The following is a 12,554-nucleotide window of genomic DNA, read 5'->3' as shown; positions in this document are numbered from 1 at the left end:
CATAATTGAACTGGTTTCTTCACTATAGGATTTTTCTTCTTTAATATATTCATATGTACTATAATTATTCAGGAATGGAATAGAGTATGGTATTTAGCATTTCTCAAACAAATACACACTGAATCCTTTATTAAGGGGGTAGCTTAATAAGTAAGGAGCTATTTATTGACATAAATAATGGGAAATGTAATCAGCGAATATATTTTTCTGGCTTGATTATCACTTAAAGATACAAATATTCCAAGAGATTAATTTGTACTCTTTCTTTCTCTCATGACAGAAAATCAAAAATGACTTGAACTTGAAGAAGTCATTGTTGGCCACTATGAAGACAGAGCTCCAGAAAGCCCAGCAGATCCACTCCCAGACCTCACAACAATATCCACTTTATGACCTGGATCTGGGCAAGTTCAGTGACAAAGTCACACAGCTGACAGACCGCTGGCAAAAAATAGACAAACAGATAGACTACAGGTGTGCCAACTTCCTTCCCTACTTTCTTCCCATTTGGTTGTTCCAAGATAGTGTCACTTGAATTTGTCACTCTAAAAGCAGTGGTTTGGTTTGCTGTGTAAGTTAGGCGTAAGAGGCGCTCTGTTCATGGACTGTCTGGAGTCAGCTTTGTCGCAAATGAGGGAAGCAGGTACCCAAGCTTGAACCAACCCGTACCAGGTACTCTCCAGGCTCTTAGGGAAATAGTGGAAGCCATTGATCAGGCCCTTTTGGGCCCTATAAACTCTTGCTAGGATTGTTGGAAGGAATAGATGTTTTAAGTGAGTGTTCTTCTGAAATTTAAGAAAATTAAATCTTCTACAAAAGAAATGCCTTCTTCCAAATGAGGATTTAAAAAGTCTCTTCACTTTTGCAAGTAGTGCATTTTACTAACAGTGCTTTTACCTTTATTGATAACTAATTCCTATGTCATACAATTTGCCCATTGAAAGTGTATAATCCAATGGATTTTATTATATTTAAAATTATGTAACCATCACCGCAATCTATGTCTAGAACATTTTCTTTATGCTAAAAAAAGAGCCCCGTACCCATTATCACTAATTTCCCATTACCTCCCAATCCTCCAGCCCTAAACAACCACCAATCTTTCCTCTGTCTCTGTAGATTTGTCTATTCCAGACATTTCACATGAAGGGATCATATATCATGTGCTCCTTTGTGACTGTTTTTTCCACTCAGCATAATGTTTTCAGGGTTCATCCTTGGTGTAGCTTGTTTTAGTACTTCATTCCTTTTTATGACTGAATAATATTCTATCATATAGCTATACTTACTACATTTTATTTTATTTTATTTTTTTACTTTCATTCATTCATGATTTTTGGCTATCATGAAAAATGTCACTATGAAAATTCATGTATAACTTTTTGTAGGGAGGCATGTTTTCAATTCTCTTGAGCACACAGCAGGTGGAATGACTGGGTCATATGATAACTCTGTTAAATACTCTCAGGACCAGTAGCACTGCTTTTCTGATTTTATCATATCTATCTTCTGCAGATTATGGGACCTGGAGAAACAAATCAAGCAACTGAGGAATTACCGTGATAACTATCAGGCCTTCTGCAAGTGGCTCTATGATGCCAAACGCCGTCAGGATTCCTTAGAATCCATGAAGTTTGGTGATTCCAACACAGTCCTGCGATTTTTGAATGAGCAGAAGGTACAAGCCAGTTTGTCACTTCCTTAGATAACATTGAGGGTGCACTGTATTTTCCTCTAGTTTTCATAGCAGTGTCTAGGTTTGAAATGATATATTTTTTTAAAGACTGTTTTAAATGTTTATTTACTGAGAGAGAGTGAGAACGTGAGCAGGGAAGAGGCAGAGACAGAGAGGGAGAGAGAATCCCAAGCAGGCTTCATGCTGTCAGTGCAGAGACTGACATGAACCGTGAGATCATGACCTGAGCTGAAATCAACAATCGGATGTTTATCCGACTGAGTCACCCAATACCCTGAAGTGGTGTTTGATATTTCTAGTCCATTTGGTGAATGCTTGCATAAGGCCCAGTGGAAAAACAGTTGAGATATTGAAAGGAAATCATCGTGGAAATCAATAAAAGAAATAATGTAACATTGTAGTAAAGTATCTTTATAAATTGAGGTGATAGGATCAGAAAAGTGTACAGATTTGAAAGATTCCTCTTAGAGAGTAAGAAGTCGAAGATCTTGCTTACTCTCCTGAAGGAAAAACATGCTCATCTTCTAAGGCTGACCTGTGAGAATACGAGTTCACTGCACGTAGTCATAATCTGTGGAAAACCAGTTGTTCAGCAGTGAAATAGCATTTATTTAAAAACATTTATATACTTCAACGCTTATAAATATTTTACTTTTTGTCTAGAACTTGCACAATGAAATCTGTGGCAAGCGAGACAAATCAGAGGAAGTACAGAAAATCGCCGAACTTTGTGCAAATTCGATTAAGGTATGTTCGTTTCTCAAAGAATGTTGTCATCTCATCAAGAATAATGGTAAGTGCTTGCTTTGGCAGCACACCTACTAAAACTGGAGTGATACAGAGAATATTAGCATGGCTCTTGTGTAAAAATGACATGCAAATTTGTGAAGTGTTCCATATTTTAAAAGTATATATTATTAACTGCATTATTTTCTGATTTACTCGAAAGAGTAAAAACTGCTTGAGGATAGCAATTGTGGCTTTTATATGTTCTCTCCTGAACATATCGTGAAAAGTTTGTTATCCATTTACTTGAGTTCATTTCACATTGGCAATATCAGTGAAGTGCCTGGTCTTCATTCTTTAGACTGGTAATATGGGTAAACATCTTCCTATAGCATATAAAGATGCACTCCTTGGTTTAATAATGTCATGTTAGTGACTTGGACACTATCAATGCATGGTAGCCTTTGAGGTTGGTCATGAGAAACACAGCTTGATGATTCAGAACCATGAAATTGTAGCTGTCAGTTACTCTGTGAAGTTCATTGAGTATATTTGTCTTAAACCTTTTATTCTGTAGGATTATGAACTCCAGCTGGCATCATACACCTCAGGATTGGAAACCCTACTGAACATACCCATCAAGAGAACCCTGGTTCAGTCTCCCTCTGGGGTGATTCTGCAAGAGGTATGTACATCGTTACGTATTTCTTAGAGCCAGCCCCTCCTGCACCTTCACTGTCCCTGTCTTCTTCCTGTCTTCCCTGCAGACCCTGAATTCACCCCTTGTTATAGGGTCTCCACTCCCAAAGGGTTTAATAGCAGGTTATGCTCCTTTAGTAGGAGTCATCAATACTGGAGTGATTTTAGGAGGCGGTTAGTGGAAGTCTGGATCTGTTGTTTATATAGTAGGATCTTGGTAGAAACTGCTCTTAAATTCTGCATTTAGTGAGGGAAGCTTTTAACAAGTAGAAGATGTCTAGTCGATTTTTAAAAGACAACTTCTTCCCAAAGATGACAGAGAACATCACCCATCAGATGGTTTAGGGGAAACACTCTAGAGGGATAAGGATAGGATACAATGTTGTTAGCCTTTTGTGGTGCTTCCAGATTTTGGAATTAGCACACATGAAGGAAGGGAGTTCACTCTTTATTTGTGTTAATTTTTAAGTGTTTATTTGTTTTTGAGAGAGAGTATGTGAGCAGGGGAGGGGCAGAGAGGGAGAGGGAGAGAGAATCCTAAGCAGGTTCCACACTGTCAGTGCAGAGACCAATGAAGGGCTCATACTCCCAAACCATGAGATCGTGACCTGAGCTGAAATCAAGAATCAGACACTTAACCAACTGAGCCACCCAGGCACCCCAGGAATTCACTCTTAAATTATAATTTCACTATTTCATTGATTTAGGAAACAAAATTGGTCAGCTTGCATGGGACATTTTTTTAATGCAATAATTGTTTTTTTCTTTTTTTCTTTCACCCCTTTTTTTGCAAGGCCGCAGATATGCATGCTCGATACATAGAACTACTTACAAGGTCTGGAGACTATTATAGGTTCTTAAGCGAGATGCTGAAGAGTTTGGAAGACCTGAAGGTAATTTACTTAATTTATTTCCTTGGAGCATTGGAAAAGAAAATGGAATAGAGCCTTATTATTACTGCCTCATTAGAACATGGATCTGGACATACTCCCTGGTATATACTCACTGTTGTAGAATTTGTTCAAAAGTCAGGGGTTAGTTCTGTGCTTCAGGACACTGCTCTGAATGGAGTTAGGTGATATTTACAAAATTCTAGCTGCTTTACCTTACCAAAAAAACCCCACTAATTTCATTTACTGTTTGGTCAAGGATTTTGCTTTTTTTGTTGGTGTGTGTTTTCTCTCTTTTTTTTTTTATGTTTATTTATATTTGGGAGAGAGACACAGAGCATGAGTGGGGGAGGGGCAGAGAGAGAGACAGACAGACAGACAGACAGACAGATAGAATCTGAAACAGGCTTCAGGCTCCCAGCTGTCAGCACAGAGCCCAATGCTAACTATGAGATCATGACCTGAGCCGAAGTCAGACGCTTAACCAACTGGGCCACCCAGGTGCCCCATGTGTTTTTTAAATTAAGGAAGAGAACATCCTGGACCGGCTGGATTTGGATTTTTTTACCAACATACAGATTTGCTTTATCAAATTTTGATGTTTTTATGAACATTGAAAACATCTGATTGTTTAATTTACTCATCATTTCCAATACATGCATTGAGTTTGTATGGAAATTTAATACCTTGAAATAAAGGAAACGTAACTTATGAAATCTTAAGCTTTTGATCTTGGAAGAAATCACCTCATTTACACATGAGGCAGGGGAACCTCAAAGACGCTGTATTATTTGCTAAGATCATTCAGGCAGTTGATGGAAGAATTACGATGAGAATACAGATTTCGTGGGGTTTTGTCCAGTAGCTTTTGCTCTGTGTCACTCTTTCTATGTGTGCTTATGTGTGTGGTGTGCGTGTGCACATGTGCAGGTGTGGGAAGAGACGCGAGAACACACAATGGTCTGGGAGGGGGGAAAAGACTGTTTCTTTTTTTAGGACGTGAGAGGTTTTCCTTTCATCCTAATTTCTGATTTCACTTCTGCAGCTGAAAAACACCAAGATTGAAGTTTTGGAAGAGGAGCTCAGACTGGCCCGAGATGCCAACTCTGAAAACTGCAATAAGAACAAATTCCTGGACCAGAACCTGCAGAAGTACCAGGCAGAATGTTCCCAGTTCAAAGCCAAGCTTGTGAGCCTGGAGGAGCTGAAGAGGCAGGCAGAGCTGGACGGCAAGTCGGCCAAGCAAAACCTGGACAAGTGCTACGGCCAAATAAAAGAACTCAACGAGAAGATCACCAGGCTGACCTACGAGATCGAGGACGAGAAGCGAAGACGGAAGGCCGTGGAAGACAGGTTTGACCAACAGAAGAATGACTATGACCAGCTGCAGAAGGCAAGGCAGTGTGAAAAGGAGAGCCTTGGCTGGCAGAAAATGGAGTCTGAGAAAGCCATCAAAGAGAAGGAGTACGAGATAGAAAGGTTGAGGGTTCTGCTGCAGGAGGAGGGCGCCCGGAAGAGAGAATATGAAAGTGAGCTGGCAAAGGTAAGAAACCACTATAATGAGGAGATGAGTAATTTAAGGAACAAGTATGAAACAGAGATTAACATCACGAAGACCACCATCAAGGAGATATCCATGCAAAAAGAGGACGATTCCAAAAATCTCCGAAACCAGCTTGATAGGCTCTCGAGGGAAAATCGAGATCTGAAGGACGAGATCGTCAGGCTCAACGACAGCATTCTGCAGACCACCGAGCAGCGAAGGCGGGCCGAAGAAGATGCCCTGCAGCAAAAAGCCTGTGGCTCCGAGATGATGCAGAAGAAGCAGCATCTGGAGATGGAGCTTAAGCAGGTCATCCAGCAGCGCTCTGAGGACAATGCTCGGCACAAACAGTCCCTGGAAGAGGCTGCAAAGACCATTCAGGACAAAAACAAGGAGATTGAGAGACTCAAAGCTGAGTTTCAGGAGGAGGCCAAGCGCCGCTGGGAATATGAAAATGAACTGGCTAAGGTAAGGAACAATTACGACGAGGAAATCATCAGCTTAAAAAACCAGTTCGAGACTGAGATCAACATCACCAAGACCACCATCCACCAGCTCACCATGCAGAAGGAAGAGGACACCAGTGGCTACCGAGCCCAGATCGACAGCCTCACCAGAGAAAACCGCAGCCTATCCGAGGAAGTAAAGCGACTGAAGAACATGTTAGCCCAGACCACCGAGAACCTCAGGAGGGTCGAAGAAGACGTCCAACAGCAAAAGGCCACGGGCTCGGAGGTGTCGCAGAGGAAACAGCAGCTGGAGATTGAGCTGAGGCAGGTCACTCAGATGCGGACGGAAGAGAGCCTGAGATACAAGCAGTCGCTCGATGATGCCGCCAAGACCATCCAGGATAAAAACAAGGAGATCGAGAGGTTAAAACAACTGATAGAAACAGAAACCAGTGAACGGAAACGCCTGGAAGAGGAGAACGCTAAATTACAGAGAGCCCAGTATGATCTGCAGAAAGCAAATAATAGTGCGACGGAGACGATAAGCAAGCTGAAAGTTCAGGAGCAAGAGCTCACGCGCCTGAGGATCGACTACGAGCGGGTGTCCCAGGAGAGGGCTGTGAAGGACCAGGACATCACGAGATTCCAGAGTTCTCTGAAGGACCTGCAGCTGCAGAAGCAGAAGGTGGAGGAGGAGCTGAATCGGCTGAGGAGGACCGCCTCGGAAGACTCCTTGAAGAGGAAGAAGCTGGAGGAGGAGCTGGAAGGCATGAGGAGGTCTCTGAAGGAGCAGGCAATAAAAATCACCAGCCTGACCCAGCAGCTGGAGCAAGCATCCATCGTTAAGAAACGGAGCGAGGACGACCTCCGGCAGCAGAGGGACGTGTTGGACGGCCACCTGAGGGACAAGCAGAGGACCCAGGAAGAGCTGAGAAGGCTCTCCGTGGAGGTCGAGGCCCTGAGACGCCAGTTGCTGCAGGAACAAGAGAATGTCAAACAGGCTCACCTGAGGAACGAGCATTTCCAGAAGGCGATAGAGGATAAAAGCAGGAGCTTAAATGAAAGCAAGATAGAAATCGAGAGGCTGCAGTCTCTCACGGAGAACCTGACCAAGGAGCACTTGATGTTGGAGGAGGAGCTTCGGAACCTGAGGCTGGAATACGACGACCTCAGGAGGAGCCGGAGCGAGGCGGATAGCGATAGAAATGCAACCATCTCTGAACTCAGGAGCCAGCTGCAGATCAGCAACAACCGGACCCTGGAACTGCAGGGGCTGATTAATGATTTACAGAGAGAGAGGGAAAATTTGAGACAGGAAATTGAGAAATTCCAAAAGCAGGCTTTAGAGGTATTCACAAATATTTGATCACAGCTTCCCTGTCCTTCAAATAATTCCCTCCATTTTCATCTCATCTCAGCTGTGCTCCTGCTAACTGGGATGGCCGCTTACAGAAGGTCTAATTTTTCTCCTTATTGCTGTACTACTAGCTGTCATAACCCAGGCCACTGCTTGAAAGCAATTTGCCTTCTTTGCCCTTCTGTCCTGTTCCCGCATCAATACCAATCTGTGTGTCACATCTGTTTGGCCGTGCTTTTCAAACTTTAGCACACCATCAGGTTTAACACCTGAGAGCTTGTCCTCTGACTATTCCAGTCTGTTTTCTAGAAGATAGCTCTTACTTAGTGAGCTATGACCTGCATTTTTTTCATTAAAATTTTCCTAAATAAAAGCCATGGTAAAGGTATTGTCTATGCAATTTTGAAATCACTTTTTCTTGCTTGCTTACATGGCTTTTCTGCATGCATGATCTGTTCTCTTTTGATCACGACCCTGATGTGTTTGTTTTTGCTAGCCTTTTCTTTTAACCCCTAGTTTAAAAATACCTTCTTTAAGTTCTAATACGTTTGACTTCTATAGACAATATTTGTGTGGGGCTGGGTGTAGGGTGTGTATATGCCCATAGATTTATTTTGTTTTATTAAACATGTTAGTATAGCTGTAAGAGGGGAGATGTAGGTATAGCAGGTGTGATAACCTGGGACAAAATTCCCCATATTTTTTCAAACCATTATTTCTGTTAAGAGTAAGACCGGTATATAATTTCTCCTAGTTCCTTCTAAAAAAAAAAGTAAGTATGATGCCATTTATCAAAGTGGCAACATACCTCTACAGAATTTTTTTTTCATAATTTATAAGATAACAAAATAGCAGTGTATCCAGGGAAAATAGAGGAAGTTCAAACTAAGTTTTATTTTTTAAGTGTAGGAAAAGAGGAATTATAACCCTATGATACGATCAAAACGTTATTTCTTCCCATTTCTTTCTTTTTGAATTCTAGGCATCTAATCGGATTCAGGAATCAAAGAACCAGTGCACTCAGGTGGTGCAGGAAAGAGAGAGCCTTCTAGTGAAAATCAAAGTTCTGGAACAAGACAAGAGCAGGCTGCAGAGGCTGGAGGATGAGCTCACTCGCGCGAAAGCAACGCTGGATGCGGAAAGCAGGGTGAAACAACGCCTCGAGTGTGAGAAACAGCAAATCCAGAATGACCTCAATCAGTGGAAAACCCAGTACTCCCGCAAGGAAGAGACGATTAGGAAGATCGAGTCAGAAAGAGAGAAGAGTGAGAGAGAGAAGAACAGCCTTAGGAGTGAGATCGAAAGACTCCAGGCAGAGATCAAGAGGATTGAGGAGCGATACAGGCGCAAGTTGGAGGACTCCACCAGGGAGACGCAGTCACAGCTGGAAACAGAGCGCTCCCGACTTCAGAGGGAAATCGACAAACTCAAGCAGCGCCCCTATGGGTCCCATCGGGAGACCCAGACAGAATACGAGTGGACGGTTGACTCCTCAAAGCTGGTGTTCGATGGACTGAGGAAGAAGGTAACGGCCATGCAGCTCTATGAGTGCCAGCTAATTGACAAAACAACCTTGGACAAACTGCTGAAGGGGAAAAAGTCCGTGGAAGAAGTTGCTTCTGAAATCCAGCCTTTCCTTCGGGGTGCAGGGGCTATCGCTGGAGCATCTGCTTCCCCTAAGGAAAAGTACTCTCTGGTAGAGGCCAAAAGAAAGAAATTAATCACCCCGGAATCCACAGTCATGCTCCTGGAAGCCCAGGCAGCTACAGGCGGTATAATTGATCCCCATAGGAATGAGAAGCTGACCGTTGACAACGCGATCGCTCGGGACCTCATTGACTTTGATGACCGTCAACAGATATACACAGCAGAGAAAGCTATCACTGGTTTCGATGATCCGTTTTCAGGCAAGACCGTATCTGTTTCAGAAGCCATCAAGAAAAATCTGATTGATAGAGAAACCGGAATGCGCCTGCTGGAAGCCCAGATTGCTTCAGGAGGTGTGGTGGACCCCGTGAATAGCGTCTTTTTGCCGAAAGACGTAGCCTTGGCCCGTGGGCTGATTGACAGGGATTTGTATCGGTCCCTGAATGATCCCCGAGATAGTCAGAAGAACTTTGTGGATCCAGTCACCAAAAAGAAGGTCAGTTACATGCAGCTGAGAGAACGGTGCAGAATCGAACCACACACTGGTCTGCTCCTGTTGTCAGTGCAGAAGAGAAGTATGTCCTTCCAAGGAATCAGACAACAGGTGACCGTCTCTGAGCTGGTGGATTCTGGTATATTGAGACCATCCACTGTAAATGAACTGGAATCAGGTCAGATTTCTTATGATGAGGTTGGCGAAAGAATTAAAGACTTCCTTCAGGGTTCAAGTTGCATAGCAGGCATATACAATGAGACCACGAAACAGAAGCTTGGCATTTATGAGGCCATGAAAATTGGCTTGGTCCGACCTGGTACTGCCCTGGAGTTGCTGGAAGCCCAAGCAGCTACTGGCTTTATAGTGGATCCTGTTAGCAACTTGAGGCTACCGGTGGAAGAAGCCTACAAAAGAGGCCTGGTGGGTATTGAGTTCAAAGAGAAGCTCCTGTCTGCAGAACGAGCTGTCACCGGGTATAATGATCCTGAAACGGGAAACATCATCTCTTTGTTCCAAGCCATGAACAAGGAACTCATTGAAAAGGGCCATGGCATTCGTTTATTGGAAGCACAGATTGCAACCGGGGGGATCATCGACCCGAAGGAGAGCCATCGCCTGCCAGTTGACATGGCGTACAAGAGGGGCTACTTTAATGAGGAGCTCAGTGAGATTCTCTCTGATCCAAGTGACGATACAAAAGGATTCTTTGACCCCAACACAGAAGAAAATCTTACCTATCTTCAGCTAAAAGAAAGATGCATCAAGGATGAAGAAACAGGGCTCTGTCTTCTGCCCCTGAAAGAAAAGAAGAAAGAGGTGCAGACATCACAAAAGAATACCCTCAGGAAGCGCAGAGTGGTCATCGTTGACCCAGAGACCAACAAGGAGATGTCTGTTCAGGAGGCCTACAAGAAGGGCCTTATAGATTATGAAACCTTCAGAGAACTGTGTGAGCAGGAGTGCGAGTGGGAAGAAATAACCATCACTGGATCTGACGGCTCCACCAGGGTGGTCCTGGTAGACAGGAAGACAGGCAGTCAGTATGATATTCAAGAGGCTATTGACAAGGGCCTCATTGATAGGAAGTTCTTTGATCAGTACCGATCTGGCAGCCTCAGCCTCACTCAGTTTGCTGATATGATCTCCTTGAAAAATGGCGTGGGCAACAGCAGCGGCATAGGTGGTGGCATCAGTGACGATGTTTTCAGCAACAGCCGACATGAGTCAGTAAGTAAGATTTCTACCATATCCAGTGTCAGGAACATAACCATCAGGAGCAGCTCTCTGTCTGACCCCCTGGAAGAATCAAGCCCCATTGCAGCCATCTTTGACACAGAAAACCTAGAGAAGATCTCCATTACAGAGGGAATAGAGCGGGGCATTGTCGATAGCATCACTGGTCAGAGGCTTCTGGAAGCTCAGGCTTGCACGGGTGGCATCATCCACCCAACCAGTGGTCAGAAGCTCTCACTTCAGGATGCAGTCTCCCAGGGCCTGATTGACCAAGATATGGCCACCAGGCTGAAGCCCGCTCAGAAAGCCTTCATTGGCTTTGAAGGTGTGAAGGGAAAGAAGAAGATGTCAGCAGCAGAGGCGGTAAAAGAAAAATGGCTCCCCTATGAGGCAGGTCAGCGCTTTCTAGAGTTCCAATACCTCACTGGAGGCCTTGTTGACCCAGAAGTGCATGGGAGGATAAGCACGGAAGAAGCCATCAGGAAAGGATTCATCGATGGCCGAGCAGCTCAGAGGCTGCAAGACACCAGCAGCTATGCCAAAATCCTGACCTGCCCCAAAACCAAATTAAAAATATCCTATAAGGATGCCATGAATCGCTCCATGGTGGAAGATATCACTGGCCTACGCCTTCTGGAGGCCGCCTCTGTTTCTTCCAAGGGCTTGCCTAGCCCTTACAACATGTCTTCTGCCCCAGGCTCCCGCTCTGGCTCCCGCTCTGGCTCCCGCTCCGGCTCCCGCTCCGGCTCTCGCTCTGGTTCCCGAAGTGGGTCCCGGAGAGGAAGCTTTGATGCAACAGGGAATTCTTCCTACTCTTACTCCTACTCCTTTAGCAGTAGCTCTATTGGGCACTAGTAATCAGTTAGTTGCTACTTCCTTGGCTTTACTTATGTGAATTTTCACTTTACTAAATACTAACAAAAGAAAACCTAGTGCTTGCAGTATAGTGATAGAGTTTCAATGATTAAGAAGATATAACCTTGGTTGAAATCAAATACTGTTCTGGCTTTTTATCTTCTCAGCTCATCTAACATATCTAATACACTGGATGTAGTGTGTCTGAAATGGTAATCAGTTGTAAGGATAGCACAAATTGAATCTAGAGTTCGTTCCTTCTGTGTTTAGTTTTTTTTGATTGGTTCTTGTACTTCTTTTGGCCTATAATACAGATTTCTGTTCTTGGAGATGAAATTAAGTTGATCATTGATATTCTAGACTTCAGTCTGTTTTTCATCTAAATATTTCCATTTTCTGTATTAGGAGAAAATTACCCATCCCATTCTCCCCAGAATACTCCGCCCCAAACCCAAACATTTTGGAATGAGTCTCCTTTAGTTTTAGATTGTGGATCGTGTAACCTATATACTCTTCAATGCACCTGTTTGGTTCGGCATTAATTTGACTATATGTGCGTGATAGCAGCAATCTTTGCTTTTCTTTGGTCAAAGTTTTCTGTTTATTTTGCTTGTCATTTACTATGTACTTTAAAAAGGTGTCTTTATGAAGTTTGCAATTCTGGCAATAAACTTTTAGACTTTTGAAGTTTCTGTGTTTTGATTTTATATGTTTATACATACGAGGCATTTATCAGCATCTTTCTGTTAATATGTCTAAAACCTTCTGTTTACTAAGTGCCTATTAAGGATGACCATTAAAAAAAAAAACTATCTTAGTTCTGAATTCTTGTTAGAAGTTGGTCTTTTGTAGTTTTTTTCAACATTCTCAAGTACCTGTTATGTACCAGGCAGAGCTCTTGGAAAGAAGCCCATGTAAAGAGGCCAGGCCACATGTCAATACCCAGTTCTTGTTTATCCTGGA

At 43.3% G+C, this 12,554-nt stretch overlaps 1 protein-coding gene and 1 non-coding gene across 3 annotated transcripts in view; both read left to right on the top strand.

The window, feature by feature from the left end:
* DSP (desmoplakin) overlaps positions 1-12,278 on the top strand; it is a 47,921-nt gene extending 35,643 nt beyond the window's left edge. The window contains exons 18-24 of one of the 2 annotated variants that reach the window (XM_078446665.2): positions 281-474; positions 1,516-1,678; positions 2,360-2,443; positions 3,000-3,107; positions 3,916-4,014; positions 5,057-7,351; positions 8,343-12,278. In XM_078446665.2, coding sequence (XP_078302791.1) covers positions 281-474; positions 1,516-1,678; positions 2,360-2,443; positions 3,000-3,107; positions 3,916-4,014; positions 5,057-7,351; positions 8,343-11,591 — 6,192 coding nt within the window. In that variant the 3' untranslated portion in view covers positions 11,592-12,278. The remainder of the gene's footprint in view (positions 1-280; positions 475-1,515; positions 1,679-2,359; positions 2,444-2,999; positions 3,108-3,915; positions 4,015-5,056; positions 7,352-8,342) is intronic. The other variant, XM_078446666.2, reaches the window with a different exon arrangement.
* On the top strand, positions 2,494-2,600 carry LOC132668085 (U6 spliceosomal RNA). The gene has a single exon (XR_009605454.1). It is a non-coding gene; the product is annotated as a U6 spliceosomal RNA (small nuclear RNA).
* Positions 12,279-12,554: the final 276 nt, after the last annotated feature.

Source organism: Panthera onca, chromosome B2 (assembly GCF_046562875.1).
Source record: "Panthera onca isolate mPanOnc1 chromosome B2, mPanOnc1 haplotype 2, whole genome shotgun sequence".
Classification (NCBI taxonomy): Eukaryota; Metazoa; Chordata; class Mammalia; order Carnivora; family Felidae; genus Panthera; species Panthera onca.
The sequence above is the reverse complement of the archived record's forward strand: the minus strand, read 5'-3'. Positions and strand labels throughout refer to the sequence as shown.